Below are 23,049 nucleotides of genomic sequence, written 5' to 3'. Positions count from 1 at the left end.
GACTCGAGTCATAATGCATTTATTATTCACCATAGAGATGCAGTTAGCAGGTTAATAAATATATCTCCTTTAAAACGGGTCTTGAAATAAACATTTTTCACTTGAATGATGCCATCTTCACTCTTTCAGTCCTTTATTAATACACATACATGGTATTATTTCCATAATACAGTTGTGTTTTCAGAAACAACAGATAAGAAAATAAAAACTTTTTTGTGTTTATGTTGGTCCATATAATACCAACAGACATAAACACAGCAATTGTAAGAACATACTCATTTGGTGAAGAACAAAGATACAAGACCCAATCAAAAAAAAAAACAACAACAACAACAAACTAACAAACAAGCAGATGCAGGATAGTGTGTTGAAAACCTTCAATGGGAATCCCAAGAGTTTCTCAATAAAACTCCTCTCCTGTCGTATAACGCACTGCTTGAGGCCTCCCGGACCAAATCCGAATTCCAGCTCCTGAAAGGTGATCTGCTTTGTGCTAGTTAATAACAAAAAACATAAAAGGCGACGGTGCGTTGATTTTAACCGGTGATAAAAGCAGCAAAGCCGTGATTACTCAGAACACAAGGCCAGCTCTGTGCTTTTCACGAAAATCTGGGAGGAGCATCGTGTCCCCCATCACGGAGAGCTACCACCATGCTCGCCAAAGTCAATACTGAACCCAAGACATTAAAGTTCCAGAACACCCTGCATTAACTGTCAAATTAATTAAAACATTACATAATATCTTTAAGCAGAAAACTATATTTGCCAAAGTCATTATCATTGGGTGCTATTAAGTGATCTTTTCGGGCTTTGGCAAGTTTCATCAAAAGAAATTCCCTTCTGTCCTTCCACTCTTTCAACTCCTCCTCTCCGTGTGCCAGCTTACAAAGTTCCTCCTCTGTGCAAGTGCCCTGAAGGTACCTAAAAGGATCAAACCAATCCATTAGCAATGACAGCATCTCACATCCCATCAAAATGCTTTATGTGCGAGAGCCTGGCTTACCACTCGCAGACTCTGAAAGTGCCCGTGGGGAAGCGATACTGCCAACAGTTCTGATCATCTTCAGAGTTGAACACTCGCTCTTTGTGCTTCTCTGAGGTTATGTGCTGTTGCCACTGCTTCTCGCTGTTGCAGTTTTTCCCACACAACCAACAGTGGTTTCCAGCCTGATAAAACAGCATCATATCAAGGTTATGAGAATGGTGTTTATGAAGCAATTCATGAAATGACAATGAATGACCAATGGCAGTGGCAGAGAGGCGCAGTCGCTTTTTTTCAAATCAAAGCTTGGTGACTGTGTCAGTTGGCGACAGGAAGTGGGCGTGTCCAGGTATGGGACAGCAGAGTTCAACTTCATGAAAATAATGAGTGACTTTCAGGAGCAACTACCAGTGGGAGTGAAGCAATGGAGTTTTACTTCATCCATCTTTCACCAGTTACTGAGAGGATGCCAGTTACTTATTTGTTTATTATGGTTTTCAGCACAACCAGAATTAGGAACGCCTCTTAAAGGATTAGTCAATTTTCTTAAAAGAAAAATCCAGATAATTTACTCACCACCATGTCATCCAAAATGTTGATGTCTTTCTTTGTTCAGTCGAGAAGAAATTATGTTTTTTGAGGAAAACATTGCAGGATTTTTCTCATTTTAAATGGACTTTAATAGAGCCCAACATTTAATACTTAACTCAACACTTAACAGTTTTTTTTCAACGGAGTTTCAAGTAAGGGATAATGTAGAGGCAGCCGGTAGTTATCGGGAAATAAGCCCCGACAGTGTGATCAGGACCCGACGCGAAGCGGAGGGTCTTGTATCACACTGAAGGGGCTTATTTCCCGATAACTACCGGCTGACTCTACATTATCCCGCTTATTACACGGCTACTTGTCACATAAGAAAAAAAACTGGACATGAATATGAATTTGAAACATTTTATTGGCATATTTGTTTTAAATTAACATTTTTATCCTTCCGCGAAACTTTGCACAGATGCATAAAATGATCGTAATACCTTATTAAGATCCTCTGCTTCATACTTGTCTGTCTCCATTTTTTTCTCTTTTAGCCTGTCTTTGAGAAGTTTTAATCCCCATTCTGTATTTTTTTGTGTGTTGGCTTCGTAGCTGTCAAGTTCAGTCTCAGTAAGCTGTCTGTGTCTTGTCGTGGTTGTCCAGTGTTTGTCACAAGATGGCGCCAAACAAACAGTAATCTTTATTGGCGCGGAGCGATCTTACTCGTAAAAGTAGTACCGGCTATGCGTTATTATTTTGGAGCGGTTATTATTCGAAAAAAACGAACCTGCAAATGTCTCAACTGACCAATCAGAATCAAGCATTCCAGAGAGCCGTGTAATAAAGGACTATAAACGATCTCAAACGAGGCATAAGGGTCTTATCTAGCGAAACGATTGTCATTTTTGACAATAAAAATAACAAATATACACTTTTAAACCATAACTTCTCGTCATGTAGATCCGGTCGTGATGCGCCAGCTGACCCCACGCAATACGTCATGACGTCAAGAGGTCACAGAGGACGAACGCGAAACTCCGCCCCAGTGTTTACAAGCGTCTTGCAAGAGGACCGTTCCTACGTTGTTGTATGTCAACTGATACTAATTAATGTCTTTGTGTCAGTTTATTGTTTAAAATGGTCCGCAAATGTGCGTTTTATATATGTAACACGTGACCTCCCTATGTCACTACGCATTTACGTTAGGTCGCGCTGGACCGGAAAATTGTGGTTTAAAAGTACATATTTTTTATTTTTCTTGTCAAAAATGACAATCGTTTTGCTAGATAAGACCCTTATGCCTCGTTTGGGATCGTTTTTAGTCCTTTGAAACTCCGTTGAAAAAAAACTGTTAAGTGTTGAGTTAAGTATTAAATGTTGGGCTCTATTAAAGTCCATTAAAATGAGAAAAATCCTGCAATGTTTTCCTCAAAAAACATAATTTCTTCTGGACTGAACAAAGAAAGACATCAACATTTTGGATGACATGGTGGTGAGTAAAATATCTGGATTTTTCTTTTAAGAAAATGGAATATTCCTTTAACAACCTTATTTAAAGAGACGGCTGGCATGCAACATAATGAGTTAAGTCGCTTTCAGGAATCAATAATTCCCAAAGAGTTTTACAAGACAATGCTTTTAGCTAAAAATGTACAACTTTGTGGTATGAACATTCATTTGCACAGCATCAGCATTTTTGGGACTAATAAAAGGGAAACTTTTGAAAAAAAATTTAAATGTACATTTTTGAAAATATGAAGTTTGTGTGAATTTGTATACGTGGTGATGTCACAAGCAAGCACACATAACTCTATTTCTTAAAAAAGTGACATCGCCAGCTACTGGTCAGGCATACATGATATAGCATTTTTAGTCGTTCTGTGAATGAAGTTCACTTTGACAAAGTTGTTATCTGTACATGAAACTTGGAAAAACACAGGAAAAACTTGATTTTGTTAAATTGTCAGCATGTAAAAATACCCTTAGAATGATTTTATTACTAAAATCAATCTTAGATAAAGCGAGGTTATGTCAAAGAAAACAATTAACTTGAATGATATATTTTCTCCAATAACATGTTTGTTTCATACCATTTCCTCAGCATAGTCTGTGGGCATATGAATCTGTTTGCCATTCTCCCTCATAGAACTGTTGGAGGTCTCCTCACTCCAGCCCGGTCTCTGAGACTGAAGCCACATCTCATAAAGCTGTTCCATGTCTGCAACTACAAACACAAACAATCATCATGCATGAATCCTTCTTTCATGCTGTATTATAATGTCCTATGATTAAGGTTTTAGGATGTTGTAAATAACATTTAAAGAGCATGTATTATCCAATTCACGCTTTTACATTTCCTTTGTTTGTGTTAATATGGTATGTTAACTATATGTTAACGATATTCAAAAGGTACAAATCTCAAAGTAAACGATGATGCGAGTTATCCTCTCAAACTGAAATATTTTTCCTGTTGACATGGACACGACGGTCATTATCATAATTCTGCCCGCTTCTGACTCACAGCCTGTAAGTAGCCTATGTTTTCATAATATTGCTGGCTGTCGGATTAAAATCACTCATCTCCAAAACCACTAAAAAATGTTGCATTAAAAAACACAGTGTGCTCAAAGTTGATGATGTAGTTTTAAATATGGCCAGACACTTGTACATGTCATTACCGGTATTAATATTATACAAAATCAAGCTTGATGGGAGTTAAACGGTTTTTGACCAGATGATGGAGGAGACACATTATGTATGTCATGAGAACGAGTGTATCCAATGCAGTTAGTAGATAAAACACTGAACGTGGCTTTAAGATCAAATCTAGTACACACTTGCATAAGCATAGGCTACTATTTACAGACAAGCAGATGAGCACAGGATATAAACTTAAATTTGCTTTAAGAGTTTTCCCATAATAAAACATCATCAATACAATGAATTACACTGCGTTGGAATAAGACAATTAGATGGTGATGAAAGCAATGTGCTTGAAAATATTAAGTGTTTTCCTCTCATATAAAATATTCATCTCATATAAAAATGCTTTTTCTAATACATTATAAAATTCATTAACATAATACATTAAAATGTCCTAGAGCAGGGTTTTAAAACTTTTTGGTCAGCCGTATTGCCTTGCTGTAAATTATTTACTTTATCTCTCTCCTCAGATTTTAAGTAAATATTTCCACCATTTTCACTCAAAAACATTTATTTTTCATCCGTTTTAAAGTTTTTATTAGTAGTGTTTTACATAATTATGGTTATTATGACCTGTTGTTGTACCTTCATCAGGTAATTTTCTTTTATTATGCAAAAATAGACAGATACGTTTTATGTTCAGTGTTCTCAATTTTCAGATATATTGTAGTGTTGTGCAATGTCACATGATATGCAGATTAAACTAATAAAATATATGTTTTTCATTAGTAATTGATTTTATTTTAAAATAACTTTATGATTTTAATTATAATTTATCAACTCACAAACGCCCTTGTAATTCCCTTGCAAACCACCAGGGGTTCGCAAATCCTGTCTTATTGTCTATGACTCGACAACAAATGCCAGATTAATAAATAGGGGGCAGGGTATCGATTCAGATGTTCCAGATCGATTCAATTTCGATTCACAAGCTATCAAATCGATTCGATTCTCGATTCAATTTTCGATTCCGGTTCTTGGGTCGGTTTTTATACTCAATTCTCGATTCAACTCAATGAATATAGATTTAATACAAATACTATATTAATAAAAAGAACAGTGAACATAAGTTTTGCAAGTGGGTAATTAATAAAAAGAAATTAAAAGCCACAACACTATCGTTGTCGTCTTGCTTGCGAAATCTAAAATGCTTCCATACCTCTGACTTTTTATGTGAAAGTGGCATCACATCGATGAAGCACCTAAAACCGCCATTTTAAGCACTGAATGAAGGAATGACAGGCTCGCCTCTCGCTCCTTGGTAATATCGCGCAAGGCAAAAAAGAGGGTGACATCTAGTGAAGAAGACTAGTAATTAGATTAACGTTAATCTTATGTTCAATGTTTAAAAAAAAAAAAACGATTCTGCTCTTTGAAAATCGATTCTGAATCGACCAAGTAAAAAAAAAAGATTAATCGAAAAATCTATTTTTTAGCCCAGCCCTATTAATAAACTTGTCTCTGTTTCTCAAATAGATTAAACATTAGCTTTTAGTGTTTGTTGACTAAATGATATGTTGTACACACACACACACACACGTTTATTTACGTTTGCATTACAAATATGCATTGATCATAGATTTATGACAGAGACAGTTTGAGGATCCAATAGAATTTCGAGGTTTTGTCACAAGCTCTTTCCAAAACTTTCGATTTGTTAAATATTTGCAAAACCCACAGGCAGACATGAGGGGAAATAAAAATGATTTATGCAAAAAAAACAAAAAAACAAATGGAGATATCATTGTCAGATAGCTAAAGGATTTGCTAGTCAAATTAAGTTGAATTAACTTACTATTGTTTTCCTTCATGAAAGTCCATAAATCTCTCTCCTCTGTGCTGTGCGCAAACGTGCAGTTTCCAATGTACTGACACTTTTTACCAGCCGACACATGCATGCAAATCTAACAACACACAGGAGGCTCACAATTATTCAAGATATATTGTGATATTCAAAACCATACATCATTTGTTCGTATTAATTTTGGAAAACTCAATTGTTGCTATTGCTCGAACAAACATTACACTTACTTCAAACTGAGCAGGAACAGGCTTTTTTGTTGGGAGTGGTCGAACTGTTGTCCACTTCTTCCGTTCAATGGAGCTAACCAGAACCACCCGTCTCTCTTTAGACCAACTAGATAACAGGAATCAACAAAGCAGGAAGTACTATCAGACACTGGCAGGAGGTGAAAAAGAATACGGTATCAGTCAGTTAACATATAAGTCAGACTCACGGATGCCTGGCCTTGGCGCTGCAGTACTTTTTATTTTTGTCTGGCTCAATGACTTGGCCGTTTCTCCAACACTGGCTGCACACAAACTGCAACTTTAGGTTGGGTGGACCAAATCTTCGCAGGGCTGATGGGAGCTCCTATGGGGTTAGCACAAAAGGATATTGCATGAGAGCTTTCTTTATAGAAACATGGCCATGTGCATCATTTTAACGAAATTCTACCTGAGGAGCAGCATCCATATTCCAATATTTCTGGGACTCTTGAACAATACTTTCTGGTGAGGTGCCTAAAACCAAATTAAACTGGTTAACCAATTCTGTCAGCCCAGATGTCTCATAAATCATGAAATGTGAGAGACAGCTCACCCTGTTCACTCTGCATCATCCACACTTTGAGCTCGATGAGGCTGTGGGCGTAAAAGCAGGAATCCTCACGCTGGCATCCGTAACGCACTTCATGCCTACACAGATCCATCTGGCAGAAAGGGTGGTAGGGACGAATTTTGGAGTACCTAACCGTTTTATCCTTCAAAATATGTACAAGGCACCTGAGGAATATAGCAATAACAGAAAGCAGTTATTAACAAGATCTCACATACAAAAATGACAAATAAGACTTATGCTTTCTGGGACAGTACACTCAAATTAAACTTTCACATCATTACCAAATTATGTTTTGCTTAAAGGTCACCTAATATAAGAAACTCACTTTTATTTGTTGTTTGAAAAATATTGCGTGTCGCCTGTGTGGTAAATAACCACAACAGTCTAAAAACATCTGTCTATACCAGGGGTGGGGAACCCTGGTCCTGGAGGGCCATTGTCCTGCAGAGTTTAGTTCCAACCCTGATTAAACACACCTGAAAAATCTAATTAAAGTCTTTAGGATTACTTGGAAATGAAATGCAGGTGTGTTTTATTAGGGTTGGAAGTAAACTCTGCAGGACAGTGGCCCTCCAGGACCCAGGGTTCCCCACTCCTGGTCTATACCAATGATAATATACAGTGGCGTGAAAAAGGCCTTCTTCCTGATTTTTTTGCACGTTTGTCACACATCAATGTTTCAGATCGTGAAGCAAATTTAAATATTAAAGATAACACAGGTAACTCAAAATGGAGTTTTTTAAATGAAGGTTTTTATTATGAAGGGAAAACAAAATCCAAACACACTTGGCCCTGTGTGAAAAATTGTTTACCCCCTAAACCTAATAACTGGTTTGGCCACCCTTAGCAGCAACAACCGCAATGAAGCGTTTGCGATAACTTGCATTGATTACATAATTTTGCCCCAATCATCTTTGCAGAATTGTTGTAATTCATCCACATTGATGGGTTTGAGAGCATGAACCACCTTTTTAAGGTCATTCCACAGCATTTCAATAGGATTGAAGTTAGAACTTTGACTAGGCAACTCCAAAGTCTTCATTTAGTTTTTCTTCAGCCATTCAGAAGTGGACTTGCTGGTGTGTTTTGGATCATTGTCCTGCTGCAGAACACAAGTTTGTTTTAGCTTGAGCTCATGAACAGATGCCAGGACATTGTAAGCAAAACAGCCCCAGACCATCACACTACCACCATGATGATGTCCTTTTTTTGAAATGCTGTGTTACTTTTACACCAGACGTAATGGGACACACACCATCAGTCCACAGAGTATTTACCAAAAAATCTTGGGGATCATCAAGATGTTATCTGGCCAAACTGAGACGAGTCTTTACATTCTTTTTGCTCAGCAGTGGTTTTCGTCTTTGAACTCTGCCATGCAGGCCATTTTTGCCCAGTCTCTTTCTTATGCTGGAGTCACGAACACTCACCCTAGATGAAGGCAAATGATGCCTGCAGTTCTGTGGATGCTGTTGTAAGGACTTTTGTGACCTCTTGGATGAGTCGTCGCTGCCGCCTTATGGTAATTTTGGTCGGCCGGCAACTCCTGGGAAGGTTCTCCACCGTTTTATGTTTTCGCCATTTGTGAATAATGGCTCTCCCTGTGGTTCGTTGGAGTCCCAAAAGCTTTAGAAATGGCTTTAACCTTTGCCAGACTGATAGATTTTAATACTTTTTCTCATTTGTTCTTAAATTTCTTTGGATCTTAACATGTGTAGCTTTTGAGGATCTTTTGGTCTACTCCACTTTGTCAGGCAAACCCTATTTTAAGCGTCCATAACACGCGCTGTTCTGCATATCTGATGTTAATCTGAAGTACCTATAGAGTAGTATTACATCCTTCATATCTCCGAAGAGTCTTTGGTTTTTTCAGATTTATAAAAGACACATTAGCTTGCCGAGTCTTTCCGATAACTTAAAAAATTTGGAATGAGGAGTTACGAACGTTGGGAGGAGTGATTTTTTACACTTTGCCTGTGTTTAGCTTGAGGAAACAACTAAACCGTGTCAGAATGCGTGAAATACGCCTCTTAGGACAAGCTGTTGACGTTTTCTGAGCAAACTGCCTTTACTTTGCACAGGCCATTCCCACAATCATACAAAGAGCACAGTTATTTGTTAGTTCCATTTTAAAATCTCCTTTTCATAATTCGCTACCGTCAGTTCATTATTAACAACGAAGTAAGGTGGTTGTCTTTTTAATAACAGTGTATGTTTTCTGTATAGATTAAATTAAACGGAGAGGAAGCATTTACGAAGACAAACACAAACAGCCTACACACCTAAAAAATGACCTTTCAACATGTTATAACAAATGGATCTATAGACCGTTTCATCAGGCGCACGTGCATTGACGCGATAAGCGTCTGGTCCGAACTTTACTTCCTGTTTCTGTTTGTTTAAAGGTGACATAGAATGATTGAACGGGATATTTATCCTTGTTCTGTGATGTGACATGTAGACAACATTTTTTTTGTTTGGGTCTGTAGTGCCTTAGAAGCTTCCTAAAAACCTCTCTCAGATAGCTCTATTAGGGTGAGGGATTTTAAACAAGTGGTTTTGCACCTATTTGGCTCCCCCTACTGGCTTAACTTGCAATCTCATTAATGATTGGCTGACTTTGCTGCCACACAAAAAATGTAGCCAATTATTTTAAAGTGGAGGGGCAGTTAGATGCCTGTGATGTCATAAGCATCAGTTTTTCAGATTGGGCCGTTTTCTGGCTGACATTTCTAAAAGAGGAATTTCTATGAGACTGAGATGTTTAGCATGTCTAGCACTTTTTGTATGTTCGTGAATGCGTGTAGACTACCATTATTTAACAAAGACAAGGTAAAAATGGTAATTCATTCTCGGTCCCCTTTAATGGTCTGACTAGTTGCTGAAACAGATCTCTTAAATAAATACCTCGTTGAAAATAACAAATGTTTTGGGTTCCTATGTAATCTACGTAAAAAAATACGTTTATTTTGCTTGTTATATAAATCAACTACTTTTAAAGGACTTTGTTGTTACTTATTCTTCGCAGAGTTTACCGGAAGTTACGTGATGACCACGAAAGCTGTGTGTTTTTGTTGTTACTGCTGAAACCGTCTATAGGGTAATTTGTGCCCAAAACATCACAGTAACATTCTTGGGGACACCCAAGACTAAAATGACACCTTTTTCCAAGTCGCTATATTAGATGACCTTTAATGCTTGGATCTTCATCACCATGTCTGTGTTTTGTATCACTAAATGAACAAGATGTGTTTGCACCAATGGAACAATATCGCTAAATCAATGCATTAAACTTAAATCTACATAGATGTGTGTGCACACAGACAAACACATTACAATCAATATAACATTCACACTGTAGTCACTTATTCAATCACTCTATTAACAGAAAAGCTCATTCACACAAGAGACGCTTACTTCTTTTCCTCAAATGCATGCTTTGTCACAGGATGAGAGCATAGACTGGGGTTGTCCTTATTGGTTTTGCTGATTATTCTGGGTTTGTGATCAAAGCAAACCTACAGACATGGTCACATGTTAGATATTGCTACAGTTTCTTTAAATCAACACAACCGTCACTTTCAAAACAAACATGGAAACTAATATGCCAATCTTTACAAAACCGGTCATTCACGTTCAATGACGAAACAATGAGGTGTGTTAAGTCAGCAGCTTGAAACTCAAAACATATAAATGTGATGCATGTTATTATTAGGGGTGGCACGGTTCACAAAACCCTCGGTTCGGTTCGTATCACGGTTCTATGGTCACGGTTCTCGGTTCAGTACGGTTCTTGTTGTTATTTTTTCTTTAAATTTTTAACACTTCAAAAAATGTATTATCTTATTAATGTATTAGTTATCCATAATTTAGGATACAGTATTAAAAAAAAGTTATATCATGTAATCATGCACAAACTGAATTTGATTATTGGGACCATCCCTGAGGAAAGCCAGATGAGATTTTGATACAGCAAGAGGGAAGACATTGATGATTTCAACATGCTTTTAATTTATTTGGCAAAAAAGAGAATGTGTATTGCCATCTACATAAACTTTATGTGCATTTTTAGCACACAAAGATAACTTGCATTTATTAAAATGCCAACTTCAGTGTAGCTCTTAGATTTATCACTGAGAGGCTGCTTTAATACTGCAGAGAGTATATGTGGACGAGAGAGAAACATAACCTTTGCACCTGTAATATTAAAATCTCTTTAAGTCTCTTTTGTCCACTTTTGACCACTTCTGTCCTGATTACTTTGAGGGGCAATTTCTGAAATAAGATCGCGCAACTTTCACACGCTAGCAAAATGAAACTACGCGGAAATCAGCCGCTTTAATTTTATCAATGAAAGGCTAAAAATAGCGCTAAAGACGTAAAACAGTACCTCAGATTAGATAAATGGTCGGAGAGAAGGCGATCTCCTGCGGCTGTTTGAGCACATTCAACCCATAGACTGCAGTTTTATTTCCGCTGTCATCATAGGTAACATGAAATAAAAATATGTTTCCACACACCAAACTTATACGACGCTGACGCATCCTCCAACTGCGGGCAGACTTCCTTTTCTCTCCCACTTGCCATTTCTACACGTAACATAACCTGCAGTACTTATACTCGAAACCAGTCACCTCTTCTTTCGCGCGAAAGGGAAACACGCAATCTGAGGTCACATACAGGGCATGAGACTACATTGCGCATGCCATGAACCGTTGAACCGTGCGGTACACACGCGCTCCGGACCGAGACAAGCGAACCGAACGGTTCGGATTTTTTTCATGGACCGTGCCACCCCTAGTTATTATTCAGGCCTTGGTCAACAAATCCTGATATAGCAAGCAATTTAAAACCACAAAAAGCATGATTTACCTCACAAAGAAACATAAATATCCCATGGTTCTCCTGTAGGATTTTGGGAACAGTCAAATTGATCTTAGGTCTAGGTCCATAAGGATCACACAGATTCTCCCTACAAATGAAGCCTTTGCGTTCCAGGGTCCATACATCAATTTCTTCTAGGCAATAAGCAAAAGTACAGTGTCCAAGATATCTGCATTCTTCCCCATTTGCTACATCTATAAAGCAAAATGTATAAACATTTTAGTTCCTTTGGTTAAAAATCAGGGGAAAAGCAAGCTTGTGGTCTCCTGTTGCACAATTGGTGGCAACAAAAAGGTCACGGGTTTAATTGCCAGGAAACACACACATAATCATATAAAAATGTAAGTGGCTTTGAATAAAAGCATCTACCAAATGCATGAAAAAGTACATGTAAATAAGAAAAGCCACAAATTACCTTTACAAATATAATAAGGCCCCATGTACTGGTTTTTAGTGGGTCTCGGGCGAATAAGTTTCCACGTTGGGAGCTCGTCATGCCTCCGCCTTCCCAACAGCAAATCTTTTTTGCATTTGTGGTCCTCTGGATGGTAGGTGTAATCCAGTACTCCAGGTCCTGTGGATACAGGGTGATTAATAACACCGAACATACAAAACCTGTGGCTTGGAAAGGTCGCGTCTGCTGCCTAGCAACGTTTCTGCATGATTAACGCTTACCAGTTTTAATGTAGCATGAAGAACAGGCCTGTTTAAAATCGTGGCTATCAGCGAGTGGGTTCTTGGCAAGATCCAGCTGCGGGGGATAATCTTGCATTGATGTGCTGAAACCGGTCCCGATGGGCGGAATGCCTGGCATGGGCATGTCACTGCTGGCCAGCTGAAAGAGGAAATTGCTGATCTCAAACCAACAGAGCTTAAATCATTATGAAAATGTTATTCGCAAAGAAAATAAACTTACCGACATAAAGTGATGCTGGCTAAAAGCTTGATCTGGTTCATTGGTGAGATTTAAAGAGATTAGGAAAAAAATAAGCACAATTTATTATAGCTATAAACATAAGCACACACCCAGTTCAAATTTCAGAGTGTTTTGGGATATTTTACTTTGGGAATATGATACGTTATCCCTTCAAAGTAAATAAAACACCACATGCAAATGACGTACTATGAAAAACTACATTTATGAATTATCTCGCACAGAATGCTTCAGTCTCTGCTATGATTTTGTATATGTGGCAAAAAAGTTTATTTTGGACCCGAACCGTATGTTCAGATGGCTATAAATGGGCAACGCACCTGTCTGAGGATCTGAAATAGACAAACTATCCAATGAATCCAGAGCTGAAAATGTGTCCAGACCAAGAGAATAGGTTGAAATAGGTTGAGGCTTGTTGTAGGGTGCGGGCAAATTAACCGTGTACTGCTGGACCATGTTCATAAATGAGTGACTTGAATGGGATGGCATGAGCAAAGGACTCTGCAGTGAACTACTGGCAGCAATACTGGTGGGTAAAGGAATAGGTCCATCTACTGTAGGAATATCCTTATTGGAAAAGAGACACACGTTATCATACATTTAAAAAAACTATATCTCTATGCACTCAACACTTAATGGTTTAGCTTACCAAAGATGACTCGGGAGGACTTGCTCTGTCCAACAGCTCATCCAAATCATCTCCAATAATATCTGCATCATAGTCTATTCGAGGCTCTGGGACTGTGTAAGAGTCAGTGGGTCTGGTCCCATTAACCATAGGCATGTGAAGGGGCATTGGTACAGGCTCTGGTTTATGGGATTCAATTGGAATGACTGGTGGTGAGATCACACCGACGAGAGGCTGAGACTCTACATCGGCCGTCTCGCTCACAGCAGAACATTCCGGCATGCTGTCCGGACCGGCCATACTCTGCGTAGACTGGCCCAATTCTATTCAAAGGAAACAGTGAGGTTTAAATTAGATGAATGCAAGTAATATTTTTAAGAAAAAGATTTAAAAAAAACACTGACCCATTTCAATGTCCTCTACAGAAGAGCTTTGAGAATGCTGACAGGAAACAAAGTAACACTGTGAGGCTACTGAATGTTCTCATTTTAAACAACAGCAACATGCATAACCTTGATAAGTTACCTTATCATTAACTGCTCCTGATAGGCTTGCACCAGGCAAAACATTTAAGGCAGGCTGTTTAAAAAAACAAACAAAGGCAACTCATCACAGACAGCTAGTTATCTGTATAGTGTGAACTTGTGATTAACAACACCAAGCTAATGTTTCTTTAAATATAAGGCACAATATATAATTTAGAGGTCATTATACTGGGAAAAGTGTGGAGTGATAGGAGTTGATTTCTTCACCTTCACTGCCGAAAATAAAGGAAGGTCCACGCTGCGACTTGACAGAAGCAACAGAGTCGCGTATATCGATTAGCGTATGACATCAAATTATCACAAGAGCGATGCAACGCAATAGTACTGCTTTTGAATCGCTTGTGATGATAGCAAACACCAATTAGTCTGTGCAGTGCCACAAGAATAAAGGCGGGCGTACACGGTGCGATTTTTGCTGTTGTAGGAGCTCGCATGCGTTTTTTTTTCCTCGGGAGAAAATCGTTCATGCTCGTATGGTCGCGGCTCGCACCGTGTGAGAGGAATTACGAGCCGAGCCGAGCAGGTTACGAGCACCTTACGACCTCCCGATAATTTTTAAACATGTCAAAAAAGTTCGGGAGCTGTCGGTATAAATTCGTAGTGTTGGTGCGGGTGTACGAGACGATCTGGCAAAGCACTTGAAGTTGACCAATCAGAATGTACAAAACGCAGAAGAAGAAAGACAAATGTAGCACTGCTACCTCAAATATTGATGACTACTCTATAGCTGGCTATGTTTCGCGCACATACACACTCGTGTGACCGGACATCATGACAAATATGTACAGGTCCTTTCAGTGACGACCTCTTGATCAGCTTATTTGCCTGAAAAAAACCTGTCATATGTGTTTTTGTGATGTCGGGTCACAGCTTTGGATGTGTGTGGAAACAGGAGAGAGTGTAGTTGTTTTAGGCTATACCGCTGTTCTGATAAGTGCTACCACAATGCATTAAACGAGGCTTTTTGATATTAAAACTTTTTTGTTTTACTTGTTGATTTTTCTTTACTTGTTAATATGTTTTATCATTATTTACAATGTAAACATAAAATAAGCCAACTAAATTATGTAATAAATACATTTAAAAATTATTAGACTCCGTGCAGAGACCACTGGTTTAAATAGTACAGGATGTACAAAGAATGTCGCAATTTTTGTGTAATCCAAGCTGTGCCAAAGTTGCTGTAGTTTCATAAATGATTGGATATTAAGAGGGCTGTCGCGACAGAAAAAAGCAACGGAATGTCCATGTTTAATAGGCTTTAATAGTCCGAATTATTTTCGTATAAACTCACTCGTGTCGTGTGCGAGAGCTCACGACGTTCCGACCGTCAGAATTCGCACCATGTACGCCCAGCTTAAGGATGGTATAGTTAGGATTTTAATGGTATAACTACGCTTACACATACAGCTTATCAATCCGTTAACAGTATTGTTATCAATACTTTTTTAATTTTATGAAAAAATAAGTAATTTAGAAATACTTAAAGAAATACTCCAGCCAAATATCAAAATCACCCCATGATTTACTCACCCTCAAGCAATCAGAGATACATATGTCCATCATCTCTTAGACAAAATTTGGAGTTATTTAAGGAAATTTCCTAGCTCTTCCAAGATTTATAACTGTAGTAAACCAGGACCACACAGCTCCAAAAAGTTAATAAAAGGTCCTTTGCGGGTACTTAATGCAATTTTTTAAGTGAAATATCCATATTTTATACTAAACTATATTAATTAGCTTCGGTAACAATTAGGGATGCACCGATACCACTTTTTTGGAATATGAGTACGAGTACTTGCATTTCAGTACTTGCCGATACGGAGTACTTAATAAAAAAAACATTATTTAAATTTACAGGTAACAGCTTTAGTAATATAATTTAACAAAAAAACAAAGGACTAGTTTTCCAGTTTGTTGTAAACTCTGCCTCTTTGGACAACACAAGAGACATTAACCCCTTACAAGCCGCTCAAACATAGACATTTCTCAGACCGTGGTATCGATTCCAGGTATCGGGGGACTTTTAACGAGTACGAGTACTTTAGAAAATGTGGTATCGAGGCCGATACCAGATACCAGTATCGGTGCATCCCTAGTAACAATGCCATCTTAGACTCACGTGATTCATGAGTCACTGGGCAACGTACCTATGCAGGCATGTGACTAGCCAAAGACAAAACAGAAGAAAGGAACCCAACACCACCCGGTGCAAAAACAAAATGCACACAACAACACACATATACACAAAAAATACAACCATTATTAATATTTTATTCTGATGGGCAATTTAGATTATCAATGTAAAACGTAAGCAATTTACTAGGAACCGAAACAATGTTTTATTTGGTTGCTTTCACATCTGTACTTCGGTCCATTTTGTCCGGACCAAAGGCAAAAAATTATATTAGCTTTTTAGCAATTTTGGTTCCTTTTTACACCACACTGATTGCTTTGGTCGGCACCACTTGAAACAAACATGTGATAACGTCCAAATAACTCATCGGTCACATGTCTTTGAACGTATTTCCTAAACTGTTTCTCGATTGGTCAGAATCAATATGCTGGAAATTCCAACAGAACCACCTCTTTAAGGAGGTCTCGGTCTGCTTGTTTGGTCCACTTTTGGTGTACGCCAGAGTTTGATTTGCTGCATTCGCACCTGCCCAAACAAATCGCACAAAATGAGCTATCGAACTTTGGTACGATTCAACCAAACTAAATAAGGCAGGTGTGAAAGCACCCTTAAATGTGTTAATAAATGTGCAAAGCTGTAACGTGGCATACCCTTACTATTTTACATCTGCAATAATTTCATTTAGCAGTTATCTTTGTCATACACATCCTCAACAAGCCTGAGTATGACTAAGAAAGCAGAAAAGGTGGGTGATATAAAAGTAGCACGAGAGAAATTAGAAAACAGACTTATGATTTCTCAAATAAGTCACTCTTTGGGTGCTTTGATGTCACCTGCCTCTCGGTTCTTGTGGCACCGCATAAAGTCGAACAAACCAAACGTCAGGGAAACATGTTGGATGACGGCGAAAAGCGCAACTAAAAACACAACACGCAACCCACCCTCATAAAAATAAAACGAGGTCAGAAAATATGGAAATCCATATTTATACAGAAAAATCAAATCCTGGTATAGCAACGAACACTCACTACTCCCTCGTGAATTAGTAGTTACTGTGTGGATAACTTTTGTGAAGGATAGATGCACTTTTTTGGGGTTTAAAATTAAAGTTGTTCCCTGATCCCTGTTTCTGATTGTTAAAAAGCTTGAAAGAGCAAGGACATTTACTAAAGTGACTCCAAATCTGTTCGTCTGAAAGATGTTGGACATATGTATCTCGGATTGCTTGGGGGTAACTAAAACATGATAATTTTGATATTTTACTGGAGTATCGCTTTAACATTGCTTTATTTGAATTATACATTGCTTAATGCAAAATAAGTACAAGTACACGTGAACAAAATATATGTGCGCTAGTGATTTTTTGGGGGGCATTTAAATCTTACATATTGTGCCTTAAATATCTTTATTTTTACCATTAATATTTTAGATATAATTTAAATGTTGCGTCTAAAAAAAAATGCAAAATAGGGATGCATAACGATTAATCACGATTAATTTATAGCAGAATAAAAGTTTTTGTGTACATCATATATGTGTGTGAACTGTGTCCAATAGTTATGTATATATAAATAAATGTGCACACATGCATGTATAATTTTAAGAAAAAGTATTTATATTTATATTTAATATAAATTATACATAAATACACAAATGTATATACACACATGTAAACATTTCTTAAATATATATACATGCATGTGTGTGCATTTACCTATACAAAGTTATTACTCACAGTACCCACATATATGATGTAAACAAAAACTTTAATTCTGCTATAGATTAATTGCGATTAATCTTTATGCATCCCTAATGCAAAAGCAAGCCCCAAAACACCAAATGCAAAATAAAGACAACCGAGACCATATGCATGGGCTGGGCGATATTGTCCAAAATTCATATCGGAGTAATTTTGGGATGAATGACACAAATATCCTACTGTATTCTACAAAGTGGAATAAATCTTTTCATGCAAGTCGAAGTCATCTTTTGGGCTTTTTTGAAGGCATTGTAAGTGCCTGGCTATTTTTCAGGTGTTCAAATACAAAACACGCTTGAACATCTTTCTGATAACCGAATGAAAAAAACACAATTTTACCTTGCTTCTCACATAAGCCTTACGAATTTTTAGTCCCAACATTTTGGCAAGCTCTTGTGTCATTTCCATCACATGAGTATCCTGCAAAGTAAATTAAACATTAAGAACAAAGCAATACATCAACCATCCAATCAAAAAACCCCAAAGTTAAGTGCTCTGACCTGAGGCACCGCCATTGAGCATTTAGCAACAGCCTCATATGCCTCCTGATGTCTTCCCATCTCTTTTAAACATCGAGCTTTCCGGTAAAGTGCTCTGTAGTTGCTGTTATTCATTTGAAGAGCTTGTTCACAGTCGCCAAGGGCTTGATCATGTAGACCCTGCATCAATTACCACAAACACATTACAGTGCATTTACAAACCAACCAAGACAATTAACAGGCATCCGCTACAAAATTCACTGCATGAAAAAATACTGTATGCATGGAAGTGAATGTATAATCTTACAATGTTTAAGTAGGATAAAGCACGGTTAGCATGAAGCTTCTCCTGTATCTCTGGAGAGATGTTGATATCCTCCGATTCTGCGTATTCTGCTATGTTCAAGGCCTCGGTGTATAATTCAACAGATCTCGTCCATTCGCCTTCAAGAAACACGTCATTTCCCTCACCAAACAAATTCTTCACCAAACTCCTAATGAACTCCTAGAGGCATAAATGGAGGTATATTTTAAACAGCTAACCCAAACTGCAATCAATGCTTTACTTATTATTAGTGCAAACAACAAACCTCATACTGATCCTGGGTGCCAGGAAAAGGCAAGGTAGACCTACAAGGAGAAAGTGGATAAACAGACATTAAGACTAGAGAAGAAGGGATGTTTCAGCCATCAATATGTATTGGCCATTTTTTACCATCAGATTTAAAGTCGCCATGAAACGGAAGTAGCGATTGCCTTATTTTCCCCGTGGTGACGTATATCCGAATGAAACGGCTTTTGAGATGAAATAAGGCAGGGCTGGATTTGAATTTGTCCATCGAGATCTGATTGGATCGTTTGAAGTTGGGTCGTGTTGCTAATTGCTAATCACTGCGATCTTCTCCCGGACCCCGCCCACCTGCCATACTTTTGACCGGAAGTGAAGAGAGATCGTTTTGAGGAGGGGAGGAGATTTGCATTTTTGATTAAAGATTATGAGCACACACGAATTTTTAAAAAATAATGAAGCTCACAGATAAGTCATTTGTTAATAATACCACACTATTAAAAATACATATATAGTTTTTCATTTCAATTTCATTGCGACTTTAAATATCTGTTACAGGATGGCAAAGGCTGATACAGCAAACCAATAGAGTTTACAATCCACTTTAGCAGAGGGAAAGCAGGTATTTTTTTTCTAAACTTACACTTGATATATAACGACAGCACTTGAATACTGAGTTAAGGTCATCATGAAACAGAAGTAGCAATTGTTTTATTTTTCCCGTCTGACGTATATGCGAGTGGGAAGACATCTGTTGTTAAAACAGTGAAAGCTCAAACTATAGAGAGTCTTCAGTTAAAAAGGAGAATGTGACAGAGCTTGTGCTTATATAAGCAGAGTTTTTCCACCATCTAATGGAAATTCGGAATTAAATAAAATATTTCCATGAGAGGAACAACGGGAATATATGGGAATTCATGGGAATAAACTGGGAATTTGAAAGAATTGCAGCATTGTCTATAACAGGGAACATAAATGTGGCTAAAAAAATTGCAGCATTATTCGTTTTAAAACAATAAGATTTAATGCAATTTAAGTTGAATTTCTACCCTGCACATGCACACAACTTAAGCTGGGTACACACAAAATCTTATCAGATTTGCAAAATGTGAGAAACCACAAACATGATGAAACAAAATCGAAAGATTTAACACTTTTCTTCCTATCAAGAAAATCGTGAACTTTCTTTATGAGCAAAATGACCTAAGAAAATTAGTCTAGTTTTTAGACAAAAAATATCAAATTTAAGTGAATTTGTGCTTAAAACAAGCAAAAAATTCTGCCAACGGGGTTTAAGAAAAACTTTACTTTTTTTCTCCAAATAGATCCCATAAATTCCCGATAAGTTTCCAATTTGGAAGATTTCCAAAATTCACCAGATTAAGTTCCCATGATACGTTTCCGGAAATTTAGCTGAAACTTTCTGCCCTTTGCAACCCTAATACATTTATGACGAACCATTTTCGTTTAGGCAAAAATGTGGCAGATTTCTTACTGGTTCAGAAAAAAAATTCTGATATGACTTTTATGATGTACTTCTGCGATGTCGATCTATAATGACAGATTCGCTCTGATTACAAACATCAAATTCACCCACGCAGACAAACAGGGCAATTACTTCGCAATTAAATGCAATATTATAGCAAACCGAGAAGGCGATAGAAAGGCCAAACCCACAGCATGACACTTTAAAGAAATAATTAGTGATGCGCCGATTTTTGATAGATTTGAAATTATCGGCATACCGATTCCGATTGATTATTAATTAACTGCATAAAGAAATCCATTATATGTAAAAAATGAGTTAATGTTGCTAATAAAATAAATGCTGAATAGCAAAAACCACCTTTGAAGGTTGTCATGCTGTCTTATATTTGTTTTAGCTTAATTTGTGCCTCTTTTATTATGTTGGTCAGTTGAATGTTAATTAGATCAAATCCATGTTCAGTAAAAATAATTTGATGCAGAAATAAACTAGCTAATAGACCAACTGTATAGTATTGTATACAAGTGTTTAATATCAGTATCAGCATCGGTATCGGCCAGAACTTGTCTGTTTAAATCGGTATCGGCCCAAAAAATCCTATCGGTGCATTCTTAGAAACAATGTTATTAATAAGAACTATTTGATAGCATAAACAAGCTCTAAATGTTGTCATATTCGTATTTTGTTCCGTTGTGTCTAATGTTGACTTGTTTAATATTAAATAGATCCAACCAATGTTTCATGAAAATAATTTGATGATGCAGCAATACACTAATGCTTCTTTTTTAAACATTACCAATTTAAAGCAAGATAAAAAAATAAGTTTTGCCAATGGCTGTTTGTTTTTTTATCGGTATCGGCAAAAAATCTCATTGGAGCCTTCCTAATTTACACTTAATAAAGAAATTAAATTGTTGCAATTAAGTGTCAACTTTAAGTTTAAAAGAAAAGTACAAAAAAAGACAATTTTGTTAAGAAAACACATGGTGATTTGACTGTGACAAGGCTTCATGTAAATTATTTTTCAAGTGTTTGAATTGTATTTACATTCTTATCGTCTTCCAAAAATAAGTCACAAGTAAATGATTTCAAGCTCAAACTATTTGTACTCTTTTTCTTCAATAACCCAACCTATATCCATTGTACAGGCTCTTCTTCGTGCTCAGGTCTTACCAGACATTATTTTATAAAAAGCCAAAAACCTACTGAATAAACTGTAGTCCCTTCTGAATCTCCTGCCACCGGCCACTTCGGTCCTGGCATGTGGATGACATCTTCCCATACGTGTGTAGGACTCGACTATGGTAGCAACCTAGGATTAAGTCGATATGTAAATCAAGCACACACATTGACTTGATGCAGATTCAAAGGAGCATTAGAAATAAATATGCGTCTCGCGGCGGAATGCGAAACCTTTAATGGAAATCCTTTCCTGTTCCGCTCCCAAGACCAACCAACGAACGACGTTTGTTATCTAACAGATTTCTCACTACGGCGTTACGACAATGGCGTTATCCACAATGTTGAACCATATCAACAATGGCATAATAAAACATTTGACTTCCTTAACTTTAGCCCAGCAATGACTGAATATATGCGCATACCACTTGTATGGGAGGCGGCTTCTGATGATGACTTGTTTAAACAGATGGAAACTTCTGCCACTTTTCATACCAATCGCCGTATGGAAACACTGCCTTTGTCTCAAACTCGTGCGTACTTTACATTTGAAAGTTTTAACGCACATTCAATGCCCAAATGCACTATCAAGCAGTTGTTGAAACACGTCCTTTGTGTAGGCAAAGACTTATCACAAATTTGATGTACATTTCAGATGACCATGGCTACATTTTCACCAAGGGCACCTATTTTCGATCAAGTTAGGACTTATGTATTTGTGTTTAAGCCTGATGGTTGGCCACGCAACTATTGTGCTACATGGCCAGTCGCTAGGTAGACTAGCACGGTAGCATTTTACCGCGCAACTGAGCCATGTCGTCCAGCTAAACCAGCGTTCACTCGAACATATTTATGCCAGCATATCTACGGTACTGTCTTTAAAACTCACCTCAGAGATATTAGTGGTCAATATAAAACAGAGCTCTTCATACAAACTAATATTTTCACGTGTCCGTCAATTCAGTCTTGCCTCTGGGCAACGTCATCTTCTTCATGACGTTTTGTTCACTTTTTTGGTTACTGGTTACAAATGGTTTGAGCGCCCCCTGTTAAACGCACACGACAACGGCGCACAAGAACAACGCGCAGATTAATGGGCTCATGGCATCAAAGTATCGCGAGAGTGATTGTAGAGCTAAACTTTCTCGCGGTGATGTGATGTCATAGATAAACAGACTGCGCATCGCCGCATGCAGATGAAAAGGCCTGACGTAAATCAGTCAAATTCTTTTGGCTTCAAATTTTTTCCATCTCTGACTTTATTTTAATAAAATGCATTTTAATAAATGAACACTTTTTCCAAAGAGTGAAAGTAATCAGGAATCGAGACTGCCAAGCACTATCTTTGTGTCTTGTGTGTTACACCGAAGAAAAAGTTACTAGATTTAAAGAGGGTGAGTAAACCATAACACAATTGTCGATTTAGTGTGAACTATCCCTTTCACTATGCATTAAAAACAATTTGAAAGTAGGCTTATTTTACAATGCACAAAAACAAGGTTTACAAAGCGTGCAAATAAGATATATGGACGAAAAACGTTTACTCAAAAAGTATCAGAACTTATTTCAAAATAATAAAATGTGCACATATAAACGAGTTTGAATTATAAATAA

The 23,049-nt window shown here is 37.5% G+C and overlaps 1 protein-coding gene across 1 annotated transcript; it reads right to left on the bottom strand.

Annotated features, from left to right (window-relative positions):
* Positions 1-2: 2 nt before the first annotated feature.
* zc3h7a (zinc finger CCCH-type containing 7A) lies at positions 3-22,469 on the bottom strand. Its single transcript, XM_065258615.1, has 23 exons — positions 22,325-22,469; positions 21,463-21,568; positions 18,793-18,832; positions 18,510-18,707; positions 18,224-18,382; positions 18,063-18,143; positions 13,808-13,861; positions 13,687-13,723; positions 13,304-13,605; positions 12,975-13,221; positions 12,637-12,668; positions 12,396-12,555; positions 12,136-12,294; positions 11,709-11,914; positions 10,254-10,354; positions 6,819-7,000; positions 6,675-6,739; positions 6,454-6,590; positions 6,248-6,353; positions 6,012-6,120; positions 3,604-3,737; positions 1,004-1,167; positions 3-921 (listed from the first exon to the last, which is right to left on the bottom strand). Exons 2-23 carry the CDS (start codon positions 21,528-21,530, stop codon positions 732-734), a joined length of 2,931 nt encoding a protein of 976 aa, XP_065114687.1. The 5' UTR covers positions 21,531-21,568; positions 22,325-22,469; the 3' UTR covers positions 3-731.
* Positions 22,470-23,049: the final 580 nt, after the last annotated feature.

The sequence above is a fragment of the Paramisgurnus dabryanus genome, chromosome 3 (genome assembly GCF_030506205.2).
Source record: "Paramisgurnus dabryanus chromosome 3, PD_genome_1.1, whole genome shotgun sequence".
Taxonomy (NCBI): domain Eukaryota; kingdom Metazoa; phylum Chordata; class Actinopteri; order Cypriniformes; family Cobitidae; genus Paramisgurnus; species Paramisgurnus dabryanus.
This window is presented reverse-complemented; position numbering and strand designations above follow the sequence as displayed.